This window comes from Cetorhinus maximus, chromosome 7, assembly GCF_964194155.1.
Source record: "Cetorhinus maximus chromosome 7, sCetMax3.hap1.1, whole genome shotgun sequence".
NCBI lineage: Eukaryota > Metazoa > Chordata > Chondrichthyes > Lamniformes > Cetorhinidae > Cetorhinus > Cetorhinus maximus.
In genome coordinates this window covers 48,314,262-48,338,180 of record NC_135885.1, presented here as the reverse complement: position 1 = coordinate 48,338,180, position 23,919 = coordinate 48,314,262, and the positions used below count along the sequence as shown (strand labels likewise).

At 40.9% G+C, this 23,919-nt stretch overlaps 1 protein-coding gene across 2 annotated transcripts in view; it reads right to left on the bottom strand.

The window, feature by feature from the left end:
* Window positions 1-23,423, bottom strand: part of micu2 (mitochondrial calcium uptake 2) — a 515,698-nt gene extending 492,275 nt beyond the window's left edge. For both annotated transcript variants that reach the window (XM_078545440.1, XM_078545441.1), the window contains exon 1: window positions 23,169-23,423. In XM_078545440.1, coding sequence (XP_078401566.1) covers window positions 23,169-23,402 — 234 coding nt within the window. In that variant the 5' untranslated portion in view covers window positions 23,403-23,423. The remainder of the gene's footprint in view (window positions 1-23,168) is intronic.
* Between the last annotated feature and the right edge of the window lie 496 nt (window positions 23,424-23,919).

Sequence of the window (23,919 nt, the reverse complement as noted above, 5' to 3'; positions counted from 1 at the left end):
TATGGACTTTGGGTCCTAGGCCTAGGATATACGGTGCAGTTATAATACATGAAATAAAATATGAAAAATAAAGAATATTTTTAAAAAAGAATAAAATGTAAATAAAACTATTTACTTATATTATTTTATTATTTTACTTTTTCATTTTATTAAATTAGTTGTCAACTGAAGAAGAGTGAGCATCAGAAGGAATGTCTGGGTGGTAGCTAGTGTACAGATACAGGCTAAGGAAGTTGAAGGTTGAGGCTCCATCATTTTTTTTTAAAACATGTCCTGCAGCTTGAGTTGTTTCAAATACATGGGCCTTTCTTTCAGGAACACCTCTTGTATTTTGTACACCCACATAATATGCTGCTCTGTAATGAAGTTTTCCTGCTCCGTCCCATGAAACAATTCCTCTGCAATGCTTATGCACCTGTCAATAGACGCATTTTCCTGTTCATCCATTGCACCATTTTCATCATTATCAGTCCCATTCTCTTTATTCTTATTCATGCCCATGTCGCATATTTCACTGTCTGTGAGTTAGAGGTGAAATGGAGCATCGTTGTCAATACTCAGGCAATCCTCAACAGCATCTTCATCCAACAATTTGGCTTCAGCACATGACAAATCTTTCACATATGCCAATAAATCTTCAACAACTTTTTTTCTTCAGGAACCCTGGCTTCAGGGACAAACTGGTTCTCGTACCAATCAAAGAAAATTTGTCTAGTCATCCATGTGCACTTATTGGCCTTATATACAACAGGAAAAAACTGATCCCTTTGAAAGGCCAATAAAAAGCAATTTACACCTCTGTGTACCTGCTGCATTTGAACATCAGGGTACAGTAAGCTGTTCCTTAGAATCTTTGAATCCCGTTGGTGCTGTCTCATCTGCTGATCCATAGGTTTTCTTGGGCACATACCTCCAATATAATGAGGTCTCATCAGCATTGTACACTTGCTCTGCTATTAGACCTTCTTCTGATATTATTGTGGAAAATTCATCCAAGCATGCCTCTTCAGCTTCATGGTCAGCTGAAACTTTTTCACCTCATACTTTCAGCAGACGTATGCCATGGCGTTTTTTAAAAATGTTTTATACCATCAAGATGAGCATTCACATGGTGTTGTTAGACCTAACTGTTCATGGAATACTTTCATGATAATGAGGTGATCCAATGGATATTTTGCGCTCCAACACCGCCTGATCCACTCTAGTAACACGTTGTCTCCATGGACAATCTTTAACTGATGTAGTGTTTCCCTATTATCCATTAATTTGCACACATCACTGTCAGCATAAAATTTAAGGAACTGCTCCTTTTGCTTCTTTAAATCACAAGTGGTTGATGTACTAACAGCATATTCTTTGCTTCATCTTTCCACTGAGTTGCCCTTCTCTAGGCACATTAGTATCTCCACTTTCTGCTTCATACTTATACGATAAGCGCTTCTTCTTGGCACTCCCACCAGCCATAGGACTTCCTGCTGGCCTTTCTGATAATGAGACCATGGTTAATAAAGACTAGCATTGCAGAGAGACACTTCTTCAACAGTGTTTGAACTGTGTGTAATCAACACGGGAATCAATGGCACAGCCAAATAAAGTGGCATTTCGACAAAGTGCTCTGCACACCAATTTCAAATTGCTACCCAAGTATGTGGAGTGTAACAGTTTTTGGATCCTTCTGGATTTTGGGATGCCAGATAAGAGATCTGGTGCCTGTACAACGTTAACAATATGCACTATCCCTTTGCCCTTAAACAGAATTTTTCATCTTACGCAACAAAATATTTGTGACATTCTCTTCAGAGGTCCAAACACAGGATCATTTACGAAGAAAATCTGCAATGTACATTTTCCAATCTTGTTACATATGCAATTTAACACACCTGGAAACATTCTTTGAAACAAATGTAATTAAATATTCAAATTCCAATTCATTACAGATACAATTGCATCAACTAACTGTAATTTGCCTACAAAAGTTGATGGACTTCAAAATAGTCAATGCTTTTGTGTTTAAGATGCCTCAGAATGAGGGGAAGGTGGGACCCATGCAGGCCGGACAGCTGGCACCTCAGCAGAGCCAGGGCCAATGTCCTCACAGGGTGGTTTGTTAGTGCCAGTGCGGGAAGGTTTAAACAAACTTGGCAAGAAGATGGGAGCCAAGGTGTAGCATAAGAAAGGAGAAACAAAGTTCACAAATGTTTTGGAGAGACAGATAGCACGAGAGTAAGAAATAGCAAGATATTAGTGGGATCAGAGTTAAGAGAGAATGCTATAGGTCTAAATTAGATTTACTGTCCATTAATGTTAATACACAGAGCAAAGAATAAGGTTAGTGAACTGCAGGCACAGTTAAAGACATGGGAATATGATATTGTGGCAATAACAGATCTGGCTCAAAAAGGACAGGACTAGGTACTAAACATTCCCGGATACAAGGTGTTCAGAAAAGGTAATGAAGGGAAAAAAAGGAGTGGGTGCTGGCAGCTTGTTTCCAGCACAACGAAGGAGGCACTGCTGGATCTGGTTTTTGGGAATGAAGTAGATCAAGTGGATCAAATGTCGGTAGGGAAGTATTTAGGGAACAGTGATCATAAGGTTTAGCTTAGCTGTGGAAAAGGACAAGGAACAACCTACAATAAAAATACTTGATTGTAGGAGGGACAATTTTAGTGGGGTGAGATTGGGTCTGGTCCGAGTAACTTTGAATCAAAGGTTGGCAGGTAAAACTGTAATGGAACAATGGGCTACCTTTAAAGAGGAGATGGTTTGGTATGGTAGAGGTGCATTCCTAAAAGGGGGAAAGGTAGGGCAAGCAAAGCCAGAGCTCCCAGGATGACAAAAAAGATGGAGAGTTAGATGAAGCAGATGACAGATGTGAGGTTATTAATATAAGTGAGAACCAAGGTGAATATAGTAAATTCAAGTGGAAATGAAAGAGGAAATAAGGGAAGCAGTGAGAGAGTATAAGAAGAGACTGAGAGTTAAAAAAAATTCCAAAAGTCACATAAATAGTAAAAGGCATATAAATAGTAAAGGGTAGTAGGAAGGATAGGGCCGATTAGGGATCAAAAGGGGATCTATGCATGGAGGCAGAGGGTTCTACTTTACAGCATCTTCAAAACCAACATTGTGTATCATCTACAAAGATGCACTACAACAACTCACCAAGTCTTCTTCAAAAGCACCTTTCAAACCCATGACCTCCACTACCTAGAAGAACAAGGGCACCAGGCGCAGGGGAACACCGCCACCTGCAAGTTGCCCTCCAAAGTACACACCATCCCAATTGGACCTATATCACTGTTCCTTCACTGTAACTGGATCAAAAGCTTGGAACTCCCTTCCTAACAGCACTGTGGGTGTACATACATCACATACACTGCATAGACTCTATTTACAGTATGTTTTCCTACCAATATCAAATCAATAAAAGCAGTTGGTTTTAAGACCAATCTCAATGGAACTCATTAATAATAATATTTTCATTACATTAATTACAGCATTTAATTCTAAATTGATATTAGTACAAGTAGGAATACAGTGCAAGTTTCCCAACAGCTTGTTTATTTCTAAGCTATCAAATCTCAGTGATCCCATCATCACTCCTGCTTTTCGGGACTGCACATATCTTTCTTCTGTTTACACTTGGCTCATGCAAGACTTGGCTCAGCTCAGTATGAAATAATTATACTATAGTATCCTTTTTTGGATGAGCTGAAAAGGCAATTTTTCTATAAACACAAGTTAATAGAGATTACCAAGACCCTTTTCTGAACTTGACTCAGTTATCCTAAAGTTTTGGGGCAACATTAAACTAACAAACTCAATTAAAAGAGATGTAGTTATGCACTGTTCCATACTTGATGAAACCTTATTTTTCTTTGAAACCTGCCAATTCAAATCGCTCAATGCAAGAGGCCTCTCCAACGAAACAATGAATTAGCTCCATCAGCGTGCAGTTTTAATGCGACTTTGCCAGATGGCAACTACAAGCTACCTTGAGCAGGAAAAAAACAAATCAGTATCTGCCAGTGGTATAGGAAAGAGTCAAAAGGAACACTAGTAAATGTACAGATATTACCCTTCACGGAATCAGAAATTACTCGGCAATTCAGTGAAATGCAGTATGCACTACAATTTTAACGACTGTCTTCTGTTTATGTAATAAGAGTGGAACCTAATATAACAAAAAGACCTCTTTAATTTGGCGTTTTAACTGACTATTTTATTTATATGTTAAATAAGAGATAATGATGGAAAACCTCTGCAGAAGACACCATTGTCATCAGTTGTCCAAATAAGCTACATGTATTTCTAACATACGTTTTAATCAATTTGGTACAAAGCAGGTATGTGGCAAATCGGCTTTCTTTTGAAAATTATGGTATATTGAGCCTATCTTTAAATTAGCTTCATGTAGGTAGATATGATGGACCTGAAATTCCTCCATGGACATTACCTGGAAGCTAGGACCTCAAAACACACCCATTCAGTTGATGTCATGCTACACAAAGATTTCCAGCAAATCTCATTAGTATACCTGGAAATCAGCATAAACACTGTGAGCACAAGTGCCAAACTCATGCCATAGCCTCCATATTAGCCCTCTTATGACAGGCAGGAGAAGAGTAGGTGAATTGGGAACCAAACCGTCAAATGTCCAAAGTGCGACCCAATCCCATCACACACGTCACATGTGTCAATTGCCATTTTTGCTATGCTGGAGACTGGGACACTTCATTAACATATTTCAATTAAACTCCCACGTTGTAATTGGGAGCCTGATTTAAAATTCACTGGTGTTGCACTGATTTTCCAGGGTTCAGGAAGCTCAGCAATGAAAGGTAGGCAACAGTTGCCAGCACCACAAGCACCTTTCACAGCACTTCTTGTGGGCCAAGAGGAGCAGGAGTGCTCCCATGATCTTCAAGGACATTTTCAGCCTTCAATCTGCTGATTGCAACCTCTCTCCCCGCCTCCAGCTCGATGCTGCTTCCACCCCGCTGTGATGCATGATCTCTCCCCCTAAACCAAGTCCAACCTTCTCACCCCACTCCGATCCACAAAGCCCTCTTTCTCCCTCCCCCCACTGCCACATTGACAAACCACCCCTCTCCTGATTGCTAGGAACCATTGCCAGCTGCAGCCTCCTGATATGAAAGCAAAATACTGTGGATGCTGGAAATCTGAAATAAAAATAGAAAATGCTGGAAAAACTCAACAGGTCTGGCAACATCTGCGGAGAGAGAAACAGGGTTAACGTTTCAAGCCCGTATGACTCTTCTTCCTCTGTTCTTATTACAGCCTCCTGATGCTGGTTTTCCCTTCTGGCCACCAGCTAGGTTGTCAATTTGCTGAGCTGCCAGGCAGGAAATGAACTCTCAAAATGATAATGAGGTTGTGCTGTTAAGATTGCAGAACCTTCACATCTTGGCCTTTCCAGTATCTATGACTGTTTTCGGCCTCTTTCAAACCTTCCTTGTGAATATCGGAGCCCACATATTTCTCTTCCTTCAAGAATTTCCCCTCCAAGCCACACACCATTCTGACTTGGAAATATATCGCAGTTCCTCCACTGTCGCTGGGTCAAAATGCTGGAACTCCCTCCCTAACAGCATTGTGAGTGTACCTACAGCACATGGACTGCAGTGGTTCAAGGCAGCAGCTCTGCACCACCTTCCCAATTTGGGATGGGCAATAAATGCTGGCCTAGCCAGCGACGGCCACATCCCATGAATGAATGAAAAAGAAGAAAATTAAATTATCAACTTATTCAACCATCATTTATGCATATCAGGCACAGCATGTTTAAGAACCTACAATTCGAGGAGGATATTCAATTTTCAATATGACTTAAACATACACCATAAAAATACATTAAAAGAATCAAAAAATATACTGCCAGTCTCAGTGTGGATTTGATTTCCCTCAAGCTCAAAAATGTGCAATAAAACACTTGTAAAGTTACTTTGTTTCCTGCCAAGGGGAACATACCTAGTTCAAAAGGGGATTAGATTCTATAAACTGATCAGCAACTTTTTGATACATTTATAGAGCCCTTCCAACTGGTTTCTTTGGTATAGCAGACAGAAAGCAGAGTTGAAAACTGTTTGCAATCATTCTCTCATTAACTGTTTTAAAGAATCCTATGATAACAAATAAAAGCTCATAAATTCTGCATTTTGGGTGAACTCTTTCTGGAACAAAGTACCTTCCAAAAGAGACTCCCTTTTCTCAGTTAACTCATCACTTCTGAAGTTAAAAAGCACTTAGTGAAGTTCATTGGCTGTAAAATGCTTTGAAACATCCGGTGGTCGTGAAAAGCACTATATAAATGCAAGTCTGTCTTTCTTTCCTTTGAACACTATGGGAACTGAGATTTCGAGAATAATTCGAAAGTCTAAATGCAAGCACAAACACATTTTTTCATAAAAAGAAAATCAGACATTATTTTAGCATACCTCCAAAATGAAATTTAGTATTGGAAGATAATGGACCTAGTATTTATTTTTTTGCATATCAATTCACTGTTGGTGAATTATCATAAGGTGTCCTTGGTATATTAATACCACTGTGCTATTGTGATAATTATGCTGAAGTCAATATGCTTTAATGCTGCGCATTATGCTTCATTTCTGCTCAGTTATCATCCCAAATTGCTCCCACTTGATGTTACATATGTAGCTCAAAAAGCTCTTCCATGACACAATCCAAATTTGGAAAGGAAAAAAATCCATAACAGCACCTGTGTGTTTTCCATAGGTTAAGTCATTCAATTCAACACTTGCCATTATGCTTTACTGACATTCTAGTGACAACATTCTGGTGCCATGTACTGTTTTCACATTCTTAACAGGGATTATTAACTGGTTCTCAAGCTTACTACTGGCAGGAGTAGTTAGAAACATCATTCCCTCTGACTTTACTTGCCTGCCTATGCAGAAAGCCCCTACCCTTCACTATGGACCTCATCACAGTGATGCAGTCAAGATTTTGAACACACCACTGTTCATCATGTGGGAAAATGATAGGATCCTGCAGCTACCATTCCATTTTGCAGTATGATAGAGCCAACATCTTGCCCATTGGACCTTGGTGAGCTTTTGGAAAGAAGAAAGCATTCCAAATTAGGTAATGTAGGATTTTCCCTAATACTCCCAAAATCCCTAAATTCTGCACAATTAACATTTTCTATTTTCTTTTCCAAGTCTGTGTATTTTTACTTCATCCAGTTGAGTAATAAAATAACTTTACACATGAAACTGTTTAAAGTTTTTAAATTATTGACTGGGTTACAATTTCAAAACAAAATTCACTTCACCTTCAACCTTCCACGGAAGGTTGAAACCTGGGACTTCACCATTCGGGGAGTTACCAGGCTGAGGTTGATGATGTTTGCAGTCTACCAAGAGGTGTGCCATTGAGAGGTGGGGCTGTTGTCAGTTTGTAGGGTGTGGAGTGTGTTCTAGTAGGGACAATGGGATTTCAGACGAGTGTGCAGGGTTTTTTAAGGTCCTGTGTCAATGGGAGTGCTTGGTTAGCTGTCAGCCTTTGGTGTTCTTCGAGGAGGATGTTCTCCCTGCGGACAACACATGCTACTTGAGCTGTCTTGATCTCAACATCCTAGAAATTATCCTCATGGCTTCCTGGAAGTGCATACCCACCACCTTTTTGTGGCGGCTTCTGAGCCAGGTTGAGCAGCAGTACTCTGCTGTTGGGTAGACCATGGCAAGTGAAGCAGTGGGTAGTGTGTTGGCTCCGTTGCCCCACGTGATGCCCACAATTTCCATATGAAATTCACCTTCATCTTGACCTTGACTCCAGTGTTCTGGAGGTGTTGCTGGTAGGTCAACACACGGTGAAGGCCAAGGTATTTTGGCTTTGGATCGTGGGTGAATGGTTGGCTGACCTTTGAGTTGTTCAGGTGGAACGCTGAAACAACAGTCTTGGCAGTGCTTGGTCAAAGTCTCCACTATGTGAAGTAGGCTTCCATTGTTATTGGATTAATAATCCAAGTTCAAATCTCACTATTTGAATTCAAGTTAAAATAAAACTAAATAATTTTGTGAGAAAAAAGTGGGCATCAAAAAGGGGACAATCAAACTGTCAGACAGATGTAAAAATCCAACGTTTCACCAACATCCTTTTGGAAAAAGAATTGTTGTCCTTCTCTGGTCTGGTCTATATGCGGTTCCAATCCTACATCATTATGGTTGACTACTAACTGCCCTTTGAAAATGGCCCAGCAAGTCACTCAGTTGTATAAAACTATCACAAAAAAGGATAAGACTAAAACTGGAAAAAGGTCCCAATTAAGTACTGGATTTGGACATGGCAATGCATACCCAGCCCAGTCAACCGTTCTCGCTAACATCTGGGAACTGGTATCAAAGTTGCAAGAGCTGCCCCATAGACTTACCAAGCAACAACCAGACATAGCCATACTCAGAATCATATCCATCAAGGACCATTCGAGATTCCTCCAATACCATCCCTGGGTATATCCTATCCACTGGCAGGAGCACGCCATTAGAGGTAGCAGCAGATTGGTATACAGTTGGGTGGGAGTAGGCCTGGGAGTCCTCAATATTGACTTTGGATGACACAAAGTCTCATGACACAAGGCCAAACATGGGCATGGGGACCATCAATTGATTATCTCCATCAGCTGATGATTCAGTCCTCCTCCATAGTGAACACCACTGGGGGGAAAACACTGAGGGGAGCAAGGGCACAGAATGTATTCTGGGTGTTTCAGCAGTACCACCACTGGGCAAGCTGCCCAGATCTAGAAGGACATGGTTACTAGGCTGGACACGCAGCAGGTGGTAACACCCTTGATTTAATACTCACTAATCTACCAGTCACAGATGCATCTGTCTATAACAATATTGGTAGGAGTGACTAGTCCCATCTTCAAAATGAAGATACTCCACATGTTGTGTCACACTACCACAGGTGTTAAATGGAACAATTAAGAACAAATTTGGCAGCTCAAAACTGGGCAAACAAGAGGCTCTGTGGGCCGTTAGCAGCAGCACAACTACATTCTGCTAAATTCTGTAACCTCATGGCCCACCATATCTTTCACACCTTCATGACCATCAAAACAGATGATCAAGTCTGGTTCAATGAGGAGTGCATAAGATCATGATAGAACCTGCCCCAGGCATACCTGAAGTTGTTCTGCTCTGGCATAGAACTATATGCATGCTAGAGAGTGTAAACAGCAAGCTAGAGACAGGGTTAGCAATCCTACAACTATAGGATCAGATCAAAACTCTGCTGTATTGCCACTACAGTATGAATAGCAGAGGCCAGCTAAGCAAAGGTTGCAAGTCTCAGCAACATCCTGACTTGATTTAATAACAGGACCAAGTTTATTTCTGAAAGCAAACTGTTCCAATACAACATCATTTTGGAAAACTGCCCAGCTATGACCTGTACAGAAAGTCCTATCAGCCAACTCAATCAGCAGCAAAATGATGAAAAGAGTCATAACCAATACTATCAAGTGGCACTGATTCTCCACTAACCAACTCACCAATGCTCAATTTGAGTTCTGCCAGGACCACTTGCCTCCGGACCTTAATGGCATTACCAATGCTAAACCCATCACCAACATCTTGGGAGCGAGGGGAGGTGGGGAGTGGGGTCACCAGTGACCAGAAACCAGGGTTCAAAATACACAGGGGTGACAGGTGAATTCATCCTCATAAGCCCCAAATTAGCCTGCAAAAAATCAATGGCAGGTGTGAAAAATGAGAGAAAAGTCTCCGTATACAAAGCAGACATAGAATGTGTGGAGCTCCTCCCAGTTCTCGCTGTTGCTCCAGAGACAGAATCTATGATTGGAAGAGTAGAAATGGTGGGAGGGAGGGAACCCATGGTTGGAAATAATTGAAGCAGTTATTCTGGCCAGTCCCATTGCCACCATGCAGGAAACTTTCAGTTTCCTCATTACCAATCTCTTCAAGAGGAAGCTGTTTTGAAGGGAGATGAGAAATGGAGAAGATCTGCAGAAGCATCAATTAATAGGAGGGTTGGGGTCCTGGGCTGAGTCTAGTGCCCATAAAGGAGCCACTGGATAATGGAAGGGGGCCTGAGTCCCCATAAAAGAGCCACTGTCCATTAAACAACTTCAATCAACATGAAAGAGCCCTGAGGGTGGCTGGTGTAGAGAGGCTGGTCTAGAAAATTGTACTATTTTGTGGTCACCTATAAGCGAAATGAAACTGGAACAAATATCAATGTTCTTTAATGCAGTACCATATCGTTCATACCTCTTAGAACTCAGATGGCCAATGGCTTGCATTTGGCCTGATGTTCCAAGTGGCACATGATTGTTCTCTTGATGACCAACCAGAGCTGCAAAGGCTTGCTTATGCTTCCTAAAACTAATCCCACAGAAAATCTCTTTGAAATACAAAGAGTAAAGCTTCTGTAAAAAGGGAAAAAGTTGGCACTGACATTAATATCCAAATGGTAGCTTTATGACCTCTTGGAGCTATGTTCTATTTGAGTTCCTTTTGTTTGCGCTTTCATTAGAGATTGATTCTCTCCAACCAGTTCCATTTGAGAATAAAACATCTGTCCTTTGTATACAATATAGGTACAAAGAACCCCCACATTTAATGTTCCTTTGGCCCATCCAAACTATTTCACATTGAAGTGTCAATGATGTGCGAGGAGGTGCATTAGCTTGGGAAAAAAAAAAATCACTGAAGTATGAAGTATATGTGAAATTGAACCTTTTATTATCTGACAGTGCACTTGGTGAGCAGCATTAATTTGTGAGTATTTCATTTGTTGCACAGTTGGACCGTTGAAAATCAGTATTCTGATTTTTGGTCAGCACTCACTTCAAACAGGAGTATTAAGAGGAGAGAAACTTGAAATTAGCAGAACAAAACCAAAGGCTGCTGGAAAGTGCTAACTGCTTGCAGCTATTTTTTTAAAAAGATGTGAGACTCATTCCCAATAAGTTACCTTGTGCCATGTAGTTAGAATTTTCCTTTTGGAAACGAAGTGTGAGAGATTTATTTATAATAAATCAATAAAAACATATTATTTCTAGATCCTAAGGCAAAAGATTTAATAATATATATTTGATATTTGTGTTACCTTATCAATCTAAAGAAACCCTAAAAAGTTCAACACTAATACAGGAGGGAATGTTGCTATGTGACTGCATCACCTAATAAAGGAGTTAGTGAGAATGAAAAAGAAACCTCTGAAAACCAAAAAGTAGTCGCGCAAATCAAAACAGCTTTCAAGAAAATCCAAAAAAGAGCCCTACGAAAAAAAATTATTTTGCCCCCTGCCAGAAACTTACCTGGACTAGCCACACAAATACAGTGGTTACAAGAGCAGGTCAAAGGCTGAGTATTCTGTGGCAAGTGGCTTACCTCTCTAGTTGTCTCCCCAAAGCCTCTCCACCAACAAGTCAGGAGCGTGATGGAATACCATCACTCAACCACAACAACACTCAGGAAGCCTGACACCATTCAAGACAAAGCAACCTACAAATTGCTACGTCATCCACAACCTTAAGCATCTTGTCGCTCCACTGCATACTGGCTGCAGTGCTTACTATCTATATAATGCACTGCAGCAACTCACAAAGGCTTTTTTAACAGCCTTTCCAACCTTTGACCTCTACCACCTAGATGAACAAGGTCAGCAGGTGCACGGGAATACCACCACCTCAGAGGTCCTCTTTTGAGTCACACAACATCCTGTCTTGGACATGACTTAACATTCCTTCTTTGTCAGTGGGTTAAAAATCTAGGACTCCCAGCCTGTGGGGGTACCTTCACCACAACAATTGTAGCAGTCCAAGAAACCGGCTCACCACCAGCTTCTCAAGGGCAATTAAAGATAGGCAATAAATATTGTTCTTGCTGGCAACACATCCCAAGAATAATTTTTTTAAAAAAATACTGGTGTTCTGGGAGGTAGTGTTTCATAATTTATTAAACCATGCCCAGAATTCCTATTAAATGAAAACAAATATTCCCTTTAAAAAAAATCACACTTGCATATCAGTCACACACACACGTATACACACCATGACATACAGCTTGTTTCTTAGGCAACAAACATGTGCAAAATTATGAAGGCAAACATATGACCCTCTATTACAGGCACACCAATGCTAACTTAATAAAAAATGTAATGCCATTTCTTATTCAGTCAAAACTGCAGGAAGTCAGTCCTCTTAATGCTTTAAAGAATGAAAAATATAGGCATAGAATAGTACACTTCAACTTTCTAGTCTGCTTATGAGGAATTGATCATTATCTGGACATTACTTCACTCATACCACACCAGAGGTAAATTAATAGTTGCATTTGTTTTTATTTCACTTTGGCTTCACAAAAGTAACCATGTCCAAAATTCTGTGCAGTAGCCCAAATTTTCATGCAACACTTTCATTAATTAAATGTACCCTTCAGATCAATACAATAGAAAATTATATGTACATAAATATTCTTATTTGGTTTAAAGTCTGACATCTCAACTTTTAGATAAACTTCAAGCAAGCGTTTTTTTTATTGCAGTGTTAAATTATCTGTACACTTAGCACTGAATTTGAGAAATCTCATGAGTGTCTTTCAAAAAGCTGTTAAAAATGTTTGTCATGATAAATCATTATTTATTTATAATAATAGTTTTCACAAAATTGACAACATTAATTTTCAACAAGGAAAATAAGTGCCATAGAGGGTGGTTGTCATTTGACCTGTTGTATCATTGCTTAGCTTGAGCAATCTAAAGCCAATACCACTGTCCTGCTGTCTCACTCTCTTCAAATTGTGTCTTCATCTGATTCAAATATTTATCCCACTTTTGTTCAAAAGTTGCAATGGCCTTGCCTCAAATATTCCCTATGGCAAAGCTCTATGCTCCAACAACCATGGGTTCAAGGAAATTTTCCTGACCCCTCTCTCTACTCTTAGTGAGGATTTTAGATTGATGATCCTTTGCCACTGACTACACAGATTTGAGCAAATAGAGTGGACAACTGGTTTAGTCATTCGCTGCCAAATCTGGCTGGACTAGATAAAGCCAAGTCAATACTGCCAAAGCTTTCTCACATTAAACTCAACAACAGGTCACAGAATTTTGATGGCACAGAAGGAGGCCATTCAGCCCACCGTGTCTGAACCAGCTCTCCAAATGAGCATCATGACCTAGTGCCATTACCTTGCCATTTCCCCGTAACCCTGCACACTATTTCTTTTCAAATAGTAATCTAATTCCCTCTTCAATGCCTCGATTGAACCTGCCTCCACCACACTTCCAGGCAGTGCAATCCGTACCACTCGTGAGAAAAAAAGTTTTTTCTCATGCCACATTTGCTTCTTTCGAAAATCACGTTAAATCTGTGCCTTCTTGTTCTTGATTCTTTTACAAGCAGGAACAGCTTCTCCCTATTTACTCTGTCCAGCCCCCTCATGTTTTGAACATCTCTATCAAATCTCCTCTTAGTCTTCTCCCCTCCAAGGAGGACAGTCCCAATCTCTCCAATCTATCCTCATAGTTGAAGTTTCTCATCCCTGGAACCATTCTTGTAAACCTCTTCTGCACTCTCTCCAATGTGTTCACATCCTTCCAGAATGTGGCGCCCAGAACTGTACACAATACTCCAGCTGAAGTCTAACAAATGTCTTATATAAATTCAGCATAACCTCCTTGCTCTTGTACTCTATGCTCCTATTAATAAAGCCCAGGATACTATATGCTTTATTAACTGCTCTCGTCACCTGTCCTGTCACTTTCAATGACCTATGCACATATACACCCAGGTCTTTCTGCTCCTGCACCCCCTTCAAAATGTCACCCCTTATTATATCTTGTCTGTCCATGTTCTTCCTACCAAGATGCATCACCTCACACTTCTCCGCATCGAACTTCATCTGCCACCTATCTGCCCACTCCATCAACTTATCTATGTCCTCTTGAGGTTCTACACTGTCCTCCTTACAGCTTACAACACTTCCAAGCTTTGTATCATCCGCAAACTTTGAAATTATCCTCTGCACACCAAGATCTAGACCTCTAATATACATGGAAAAGCAAGGGTCCCAATGCCAACCCCTGGGGAGCTTCACTACAAACCTTCCTCCAGCCCGACTAATATCCATTGACCATTACTCTCTGCTTCCTATTTTTCAGCCAATTTTGTATCCACGTTGCTACTGACCCTTTTATTTACTGAATAATAACTTTTCTCACAAGTCTGTTTTGTGGCACTGTATCAAATGCCTTTTCAAAGTCCATCTACACCACATCAACAGCATTATCCTCATCAACCTTTTCTGTTACCTTTTCAAAAAATTCCAGCAGGTTAGTTAAACACAATCTCCCCTTTAGAAATCCATGCTGGCTCTTCCTTATCAACCCATATTTTTCTATGAGACTACTAATTCTATCCCGAATAATTGTTTCTAGAATCTTGCCCACCACTGAAGTTAAAGCTTCTGGTCTGTAATTGCTGGGCTTATCCTTACAATCTTTTTTGAACGTGTAATGTTTGCAATTCTCCAGTCCACTGGCACCTCCCCTGGGTCTAGAGAAGACTGAAAAATTATGGCCAGTGCCCCTGCAATTTTCACTCTCACTTTCTTCAATATCTTTGGATGCATCTCATCTAGTCCCGGTGCCTTGTCAACTTTAAGTACCGACAGTCTACTCAACACTTCCTCCTTATGAATTTTGAACTCTTCTGGTGACAGAGTTTCCTCTTCTGTCACCATGGCCTGGGTAGCATCCACCACCTTGGTAAAGACAGATGCAAAGTATGCACTTAATACCTCAGCCATGCCCCCGCCTCCATGTGTAAATCCCCTTTTAGGTCCCTAATCATCCCTACTCCTCCTTTGACCACACTTTTACTATTTATATGCATATAGAAGACTTTGGGATTCTTCTTTATGTTGGCTGCCAATCTTTTCTCATAATCCCTCTTCACTTCTCTAATATGCTTTTTAACCTCTCCTCTGAACCTTCCGCATTCCTCTTCGTTCTCAATTGTATTTTCTACCTTACACCTGTCATAAACACACTTTTTCTTCTTTATCTTAATTTCTCTCTCTTTTTTCATCCAGGGAGTTCTGGATTTCTTTGCTCTACCTTTCCATTTTGAGGGAATATACCCTGACTGTGCCCGAACCAATTCTTTTTTGAAGGTAGCCCATTGTTCAGCTACAGTTTTTCCCGCCAATCTTTCATTCCAGTCAATCTGACCCAGCTCCGTTCTTGCCCCATTGAAGTCGGCTCTCGTCCAGTTAATTATTCTTACTCTGGATTGCCTTTCATCCTTTTCTATCATCATCCTAAAACGTACAATACAATGATCACTGTCTCCTAAATGCTCCCCCACTGACACTTGATCTACTTGGCTCAGCTAAATGCTCCCCTACTGACACTTGATCTACTTAGCTCACTGCTGTAGAAAATTTTCCTGAACACAATCTAGGAACTTTTGCCCCTCTCCGTCCTTTACACTACCGCTGTCCTAGTCTACATCAGGTAATTAAAGTCACTCAGACATCCATGTATCAATCTAATAACTCCCCTGCTCTTCTTCTAAATAGTGCCATGGGATACTGTACATCAACCTAAACAGGTAGATGGGCCACAGTTTAACATCCCATCCGAAAGACTGAGCCTCTGAAAGTGCAGTGCTCCCTCCGTACTGCACTGAAGTGTTAGCCTTGATTTCTGTACTTCAGCCCTGGGGTGGGACTTAAACCGGGAATCTTGTAATTCAGAGGCAAGTGTGCTACCAACTGAGCCACAGGTGATACATCTACTGCAAATGTGAAAGATGGCAAGATCACTTATGAGAGGTGGCCTAACATCACCACTTTTAATGCACTTAGAAAGTCAGTTCAATGAATCAACACCCAAATTATATTGCCAGCTGAGTTGATGCACATCTGAAGCTAATCAAAAATGGCATATGTCTGAACCATTGAGCAAACTGTAACATCGCAGAGCTCACATCATTATAAGGAAAAATAAAACACTCATGAAAAACTGTTTTTGCTTCCACAAATTGATTCATAACTCCAGAACAACAAAGCCTACTGCTATGATATCCATCACCAGCCAAACTTCTACCATGAGCACTATCTGTATGTTTGCTATAAATACAGATCAGGTTGGGTACTTTAAGGACAAAATGCATCTTGATAATCTATAAAGCTTTGCTCTTGTAGAAATGAACTATTGATTTGTTACAATATTGCAACTTGTTCTTACTGCCATTCCCTTCCTTGGATTGCCACTCAGTATTCTGAGGGGATATAATTCCTCTCCCATTCTGTTGTTACTAAAAATAATTGATTAGTAGAGTAGAGGAGCAGCTGGTCTATATACAACAACACAGTAGAGCAGAGTCTGAAAAATGATGGTTGTGGTTGTTGGAGGTCAATCACCTCAATTCCAGGATATCACTGCAGCAGCTCCTCAGGATAGTGTCCTTGGCCCTACCATCTTCAGCTGCTTCATCAATGACCTTCCTTCCATCATAAGGCCAGAAATGGAGATGTTTGCTGATAATTGCACAATATTCAGCGCCATTCATGACTCCACAAGTACTGAAGCAGTCCACGCCCAAATGCAGCAAGACCTGAACAATATCCAGGCTTGGCCTGACAAGCGGCAAGTAACATTCATGCAACATAAGTGCCAGGCAATGACTATCTCCAACAAGAGAGAAGCTCGCCATCATCCCTTGATGTTCAATGGCATTAACATTGCTGATTCCCCCACTATCAACATCCTGGGGGTTACCATTGACCAGAAACTGAACTGGGCTAGCCATACATACATATATACTGTGGCTACAAGGGCAGGTCAGAGGCGAAGAATCCTGCGGCAAGTAACTCACCTCCTGACACTCCAAAGCCTGTCCACCATCTACAAGGTACAATTCAGGAGTGTGATGGAATACCATCCACTTGCCTGGATGAGTGCAGCTCCAACAACACTCACAAAGCTTGATACCATCCAAGACAAAGCAGCCCAGTTGATTGGCAGTCCTCCACAAACAGTCACTCCCTCCGCCACCGATGCACAGTGGCAGCAGTGTGTACCATCTACAAGATGCACTGCAGGAACTCACCTAAGCTTCTTAGACAGCACTTCCCAAACTCATGACCACTACTATATAGAAGGATGAGGGCAGCAGACACATGGGAACACCACCACCTGGAAGTTCTCCTCCAAGCCACTCACCATCCTGACTTGGAACTATATTGCCGTCCCGTCACTGTTGCTGGGTCAAAATCCTGCAATTCCCTCCCTAATAGCATTGTGGGTGTACTTATGCCACATGGACTGCAGTGGTTCAAGAAGGCAACTCACCACCACCTTCTCAAGGGCAATTAGGGGTGGGCAATAAATGCTGGCCTAGCCAGCGATGCCCACATCCCATAAATGAATTTTTAAAAAATCCTCTCATTCTGTGACATAAAATACTGTAGTTTTAATGTGATACCATGCAATATCTTATGTTCACTGCCACGGTGTTAGCTGTGGTTCAGTAGTAGCACTGAGTAAGAAGGTTGAGAGGTCATGTTTCACTTCTGACACAAAACTGATGCTCCAGTGCTATATTAAAAGAATGGAGTACTGTCAGAGGTGCTGTCTTTCAAATGAGACATTAAACCATTTGTTTTCTCAGGTGGATGTAAAAGATCAAATGGATCTTTCATCTATCTTCAGAAAATAGCAGGAAGTTCTCTCCCATGTCCTGAATCATATTTATCCCACAGCCAATAACATTAAAACAGATTATCTGGTCATTTTCACATTGTTAATTATGGGAATTTGCTCTGTGCACATCAGCTGGTATGTTTTCCTAACAAAACAAAAGTGACTACACTGCAAAAGTACTTTATTGGTTGTAAAGTGCTTTTGGATGTTTTATATAAGTGCAAGTTCATTCTTTCTTTTCATCATAGATTTACACCTACAAACTTAGAGTATTAAGAATAAATCTCCCTTTCGTCCAATTAGGAACATATGAAGTAGAGGCAGAAGTAAGTCATTCGGCCCCTCGAGCCTGCCCCGCAATTCAATAAGATCATGGTTGATCTGTTTGTGTTTCGAGTTCTACATTTCCATCTATTCCCGATAACCTTTGATTTCCTTGCTTAACAAGAATCTATCTACCTCTGCCTTAAAAATATTCAGCAACCCCGCTTCCACTGCCTTCTGAGGCAGGGGGTTCCAAAGTTGCACAGCCCTCAGAAAAAAATTCTCATCCCTGTCCTAAAATGGCGACTCCTAATTTTAAAACAGTGCCCCCTAATTCTGGACTCACCTACAGAAAGAAACATTCTTTCTACGTCTGCCTTATCAAGACTCACTCCTCTAAACTCCAGTGGAAACAAGCCCAGCGTGTTCAACCTATCCTCATAAAACAACCCGCTCAATCCAGGTGTCAATCTAGTAAACCTTCTCTGAACCACCTCCAACACATTTGCATCCTTCTTTAAATGAGACCAAAACTGCACACAGTATTCGAGATGCAGTCTCACCAATTCCTTGTATGACTAAAGCATAACATCCTTACTTTTGTGTTCAATTCCCCTCATAATAAAGGATAGCATTCCATTAGCCTTCTTGATGACATGCTGTACCTACATACTAACTTTTTGTGACTCATGGAAGAGAATACCTAGATCTCTCTACACCTCAGAATTCTGTAGTTTTTCTCCATTTAAGGAATACTCTGCTTTTTTATTCTTCCTGCTAAAGTGAACATCTTCACATTTTCCCACATTATACTCCATCTTTTTGCCCACTCACTCCTTATGCCTTCTTCACAACATATTTTCCTACCTATCTTTCTGTCGTCTGCAAAAAAAATTCAGCTACCATGCCTTCGCTCCCCTCATCTAAGTCATTGATATAAATTGTAGAAAGTTGAGGCTCCAGCAAAGACCCCTGCGAGATTCCATTAGTCACAACCTGGCAATCAGACAAAAACCCATTTATGCACACTCTGTTTCCTGCCAGCCAGCCAATCCTCTATCCAGGCTAATATGTTACCCCAACACCATGAGCTTCTATTTTGGCAATAACCTTTGATGTGGCTCCTTATCAAATGACTTCCAGAAATCCAAGTACAGTACGTCTGTAGGCTCCCCTTTATCCACAACATATGTTACTCCTTCAAAGAACTCCAATAAATTGGTTAGACATGATTTCCCTTTCAAAAAACCATGCTGACTCTTCCCAATTACCTTGTGTTTTTTTTAATGTTCAGCTATAACCTCTTTAATGATTGACTCTAACACCTTGCCCACGACATATGTGAAGCTAACTGGTCTAGTTTCTTGCACTTCCCTAAATTTAGTCTACTGCATTCGTTGCTCCCAATGCGGTTTCCTCTACATTGGAGAGACCAAACGCAGACTGGGTGACGCTTTGCAGAACGCCTTCAGTCTGTCCGCAAGCATGACCCAGACCTCCCTGTCGCTTGCCACTTCAACACTCCACCCTGCTCTCATGCCCACATGTCCTTGGCCTACTGCATTGTTCCAGTGAAGCTGAACGCAAACTGGAGGAACAGCACCTCATCTTCCGACTAGGCACTTTACAGCCTTCCAGACTGAATATTGAGTTCAACAATTTTAGATCATGAACTCTCTCCTCCATCCTCACCCCCTTTCTGATCCCCCTTTTTTCCAATAATTTATATAGATTTTTCTTTTCCCACCTACTTCCATTATTTTTAAATGTATTTCCATCCATTGTTTTATCTCTACCTTTTAGCCTATTTCGATCGATTCCCCCCACCTCACCCCCACTAAGGCTATCTGTACCTTGCTCGTCCTGCTTTCTACCCTTAATGTCACCTATTATCGCATTCCTTAGATAATATCACCACTTTCAACACCTCTTTGTCCTTTTGTCTATGACATCTTTTGGTTATCTCCACCTATCACTGGCCCTCTATCCAGCTGTACTTGTCCCATCGCCCTTAAACCAGCTTATATTTCACCTCTTTTCTATTTTTTCTTAGTTCTGTTGAAGAGTCATACAGACTCGAAACGTTAACTGTGTTCCTCTCCGCAGATGCTGTCAGACCTGCTGAGTTTTTCCAGGTATTTTTGTTTTTGTTTTGGCCTAGTTTCCTGTTTTCTGCCTCCCTCCCTTCTTGAATAGAGGGGCTATATTTGCTACTTTCCAGTCTGATGGAGCTTTTCGAGAATCTAGGAAATAATTAATTAAAGTGCCTACAAGACTCAACTGAATAGTGAAAGAACAATTAATTTGGAAATACGTTAAGGCTAGACTACTAAACTGATAAGCAAATATCCTCCTTCTTAGACAGTCCCTTGGGATCAAGGATGACTCACTTCCACACCTGTTCGATGGGTTCTGAGATGGCTGGTAAGTCCAATGCACGATCTGCAGACTTTATCATATGTGGGGCAGTTGGCGCTTGGAGGGTCAGGTGAATGAGTTGGTTAGAGGGCAAAGAAATGGGGAAACTATAGGTTTATCGAATCAAACAGTATGTTCCATCGGTTGTTTGTAATAGGCAGAGTACAGATCATACTCAACCAGCCTCAGAGGTTACTAGGCAAATTAAGAGCTCATGGCGTAGGGCATAACATTTTAGCATGGATAGAGAATTAGTTAGCTAACAGGAAGTAAAGAACAGGGATAAATGGGTCTTTATCTGGTTGGCAGGATGCAATGGGTACTGTACCACTGGGATCTGTGCTGGGGCCCAATTATTTACAATTTATATCAATGACTTGGATGAAAGGACTGAATATATGGTTGCTAAATTTGCTGATGACACAAAGATAGGTAGGAAAGTCAGTTATGGAGAGGACATAAGGAGCCTGCAAAGGGACAATAATATGTTAAGTGTGTGGGCAAAAATTTGGCAGGTGGAGTATAATGTAGGAAAATATAAACTTGTCCACTTTGGCAGGAAGAATAGAAAAGCAGCATATTATTTAAAATGGAGAGAGACTGCAGAACTCTGAGGTACAGAGGGATCTGGGTGTCCTGGTACATGAATCACAAAAAATTAGTATACAGGTACAGGAAGTGATTAGGAAGGCAAATGGAATGTTGTCATTTATTGCAAGGGGAATTAAATATAAAAGCAGGGATGTTTTGCTACAGCTGTACAGGCCATTGGTGAGACCACATCTAGAATACAGTGTACAGTTTTGGTCTCCTTATTTAAGAAAGGATATAAATGCATTAGCAGTTCAAAAAAGGTTCACTCCATTGATACCTGGAATGGGGGGGGGGTGGTTGGGGGGTGGGGAGAGAGAGAGAGAGAGAGAGAGAGAGAGAGAGAGAGAGAGAGAAAGAGATTAACTTACGAAGAAAGGTTAGACAGACAGGCTGGGCCTGTATTCATTGGAGTTTAGAAGATTGAGACATATTGAAACATATAAGAGCTTGAGTGGAGTTTACCGGGTAGATGCTGAAAGGATATTTCCCCTAATGGGAGAGACTAGAACCAGGGGACACAATTTAAAAATAAGGGGTCTCCAATTTAAGATAGAGATTAAAACATTTTTTCCTCTCTCAGAGGGTTGTGAATCTTTGCCTTAAAAATATTAATTGACTCTGCCTCCACCAAGAGTTCCAAAGGTAGATAGATTATTGACTAACAAGGGAGTCAAAGGATATCAGAGGTAAGCAGAATGTGGAGTTGAGGCCACAATCAGATCAGCCATGATCTTAATAAATGACGGAACAGGCCCAAGGGGCCGAATGGCCTACTCCTGCTCTGAGTTTGTATGTTCTTATGTACGTTCATAGTATAAATTGTGGCGATCATTTGAAATTTGACATTCTTGCTTATGTCCTGATGAGTGCAAGACCAAAAGCTTCAGCAATATGTCTCTTTTCAGCAAAATTCAAACACAAAAGTGACCCTCAGTCCAGTGGTCATTCAATGCTCATGCCATTCCATAACAAGTTTATTTTTCATAGTCCTGTACAGAAACAGAATATTGTTTCAGCATCATGTGAAGTGCCACATTAAAAGTTATTACAGGCTACTCTTTGTAATCTGAAGTTGCTTAATTCAAATGTAATTGTGCAAATAAAATAAACTCCTATGCCGTTTCACTCAAGTTACTTAATTCATACTACAAAATCATTTAAATTCTTGCACAAAAAAACTAGCTTGAATTCAAGTCATTTGAATGAATGGACAATTGACTAAGTATAACTTTTAACATAGTGTTTAATATGAAAGTACTGAAATAGTTACATGTCCGAAAGAGTTCCTGTCTATTTAGTCACTGTTTTTAAAACTACATTACAGCACAAATGTTCTTTTGAGATTTGTAATCGTAAGGGTAATGCATTTCGTAATAATAGGTTAGTCAAGTCTACATTAAGAACAAAAAAGACAAAAAATGGAGAAGGAAGAGCAAACTCCCTTCATGTAGTATCTCATTGTGTTTTTAGGATGTCACACAGCAAATCACAAAGTACTTTTAAAGTGCAGTCATTGTTATCATTTAAGAAAATGTGGCAGCCAACTGAGAAAAATGACTAGTCAGTCTATCTAGGTGATACTGATTGAGGGAGAAGTATTAGCCAGATAGCCAGTATAACTCCAGGTTTTCTTTGAATGGTGCCATTGATTTTTGTGTCCATCTGCGCTTCTTTACAGGTAGACACAGTCTCATATTATGTTCTTAAATCCTGGATTGAGGTTTGAATCCCTGACTTACTTAATGCAATCTTGAAATACTGACTTGTAGGTAGCATGTACAAAAGCTATCTATTCAGGACAGTATGATGTTCTCTGCCGAGACAACCGCAAAACACACTGCACAATAAAAATACATTCCTTACAAGTGCACTATGTATCTTCCCCCACTGTAAACAAACTATATATCTTAACAACCACTGCGTGTGACAGTTGTGCGTTGCAGGTACTTAAAAAGTAAACTGAACTGCAAACCAGTAATTTAAGTTCATATTTGCTCTGAAACTGGGCCAACCCACTGTCCTTGCGATACTTTATGTCGTCTAATAAGTTAAAGGGCAGATCTTTGACAAGGAATACTGAACTGTCGTCACTCTGTGGGTGCAGTGGTTGGTTAGTCAGCCCAGTCTCGGTGACAGGAGCCGAGTGCGGATTGTTGCCTTACCTGTTGCTCAGCAGCGTACACACTGTACCTGCAGCGCAGATCGCCGCCGCTCCGCCAGCCACTGTTATCCTTGTGAAACACCAGGCCCCCGGCCAGCACCGCCCCAACTCCGGCTGTTCCAAACCCCATCAAGATCCCGGGACTCAGTCGCCTTCGGCTCACGGCCTTCCTCAGGCCGGTAGAAGTTGCTGCAGATTCCCTGAGGATCAACGAGAGAAACCTCCACGCTGCCATCTTCCCGGAAGTGTGGAGAATTCTCGCGAGAGCGCCTGTCATCCCGCGCCAGCTGCAGCCTTGAGTGCAACATCTGGAGAGTCACCAAATAGGCCTCTGAACTGGACAAGGTTATATTTATTCTCATTAAAAAAAAAAATCACATTTATTCTATTATATTTGCAAGCTCTTGCCATTAGCCCACAGCAAAACCCATCCGGCCAGCCACTCCATGATCCATTCAAACTTTCTCCCATCCTTCCTCATCTAACTCTTACCCTCTATTCCCTTCTCACTCATAGGCTTATCTGGCTTCCCTTTAACTGTGTGTATACTATTCGCCTCAACTACTCTGTCCTAGCAAGTTCCACATTTTCACCATTCTGGCCAAAGACGTTTCTTCTGAATTTCCTACTTGATATCTTGATGGCTCCCTTATTTTGATGTCCTTTAATTTGGAAGTTTTACTATTTTTATTACATTACTACTACAGTACATTGGAAATGTCTCTCTGTGAATAGCATCATGTAATATATTT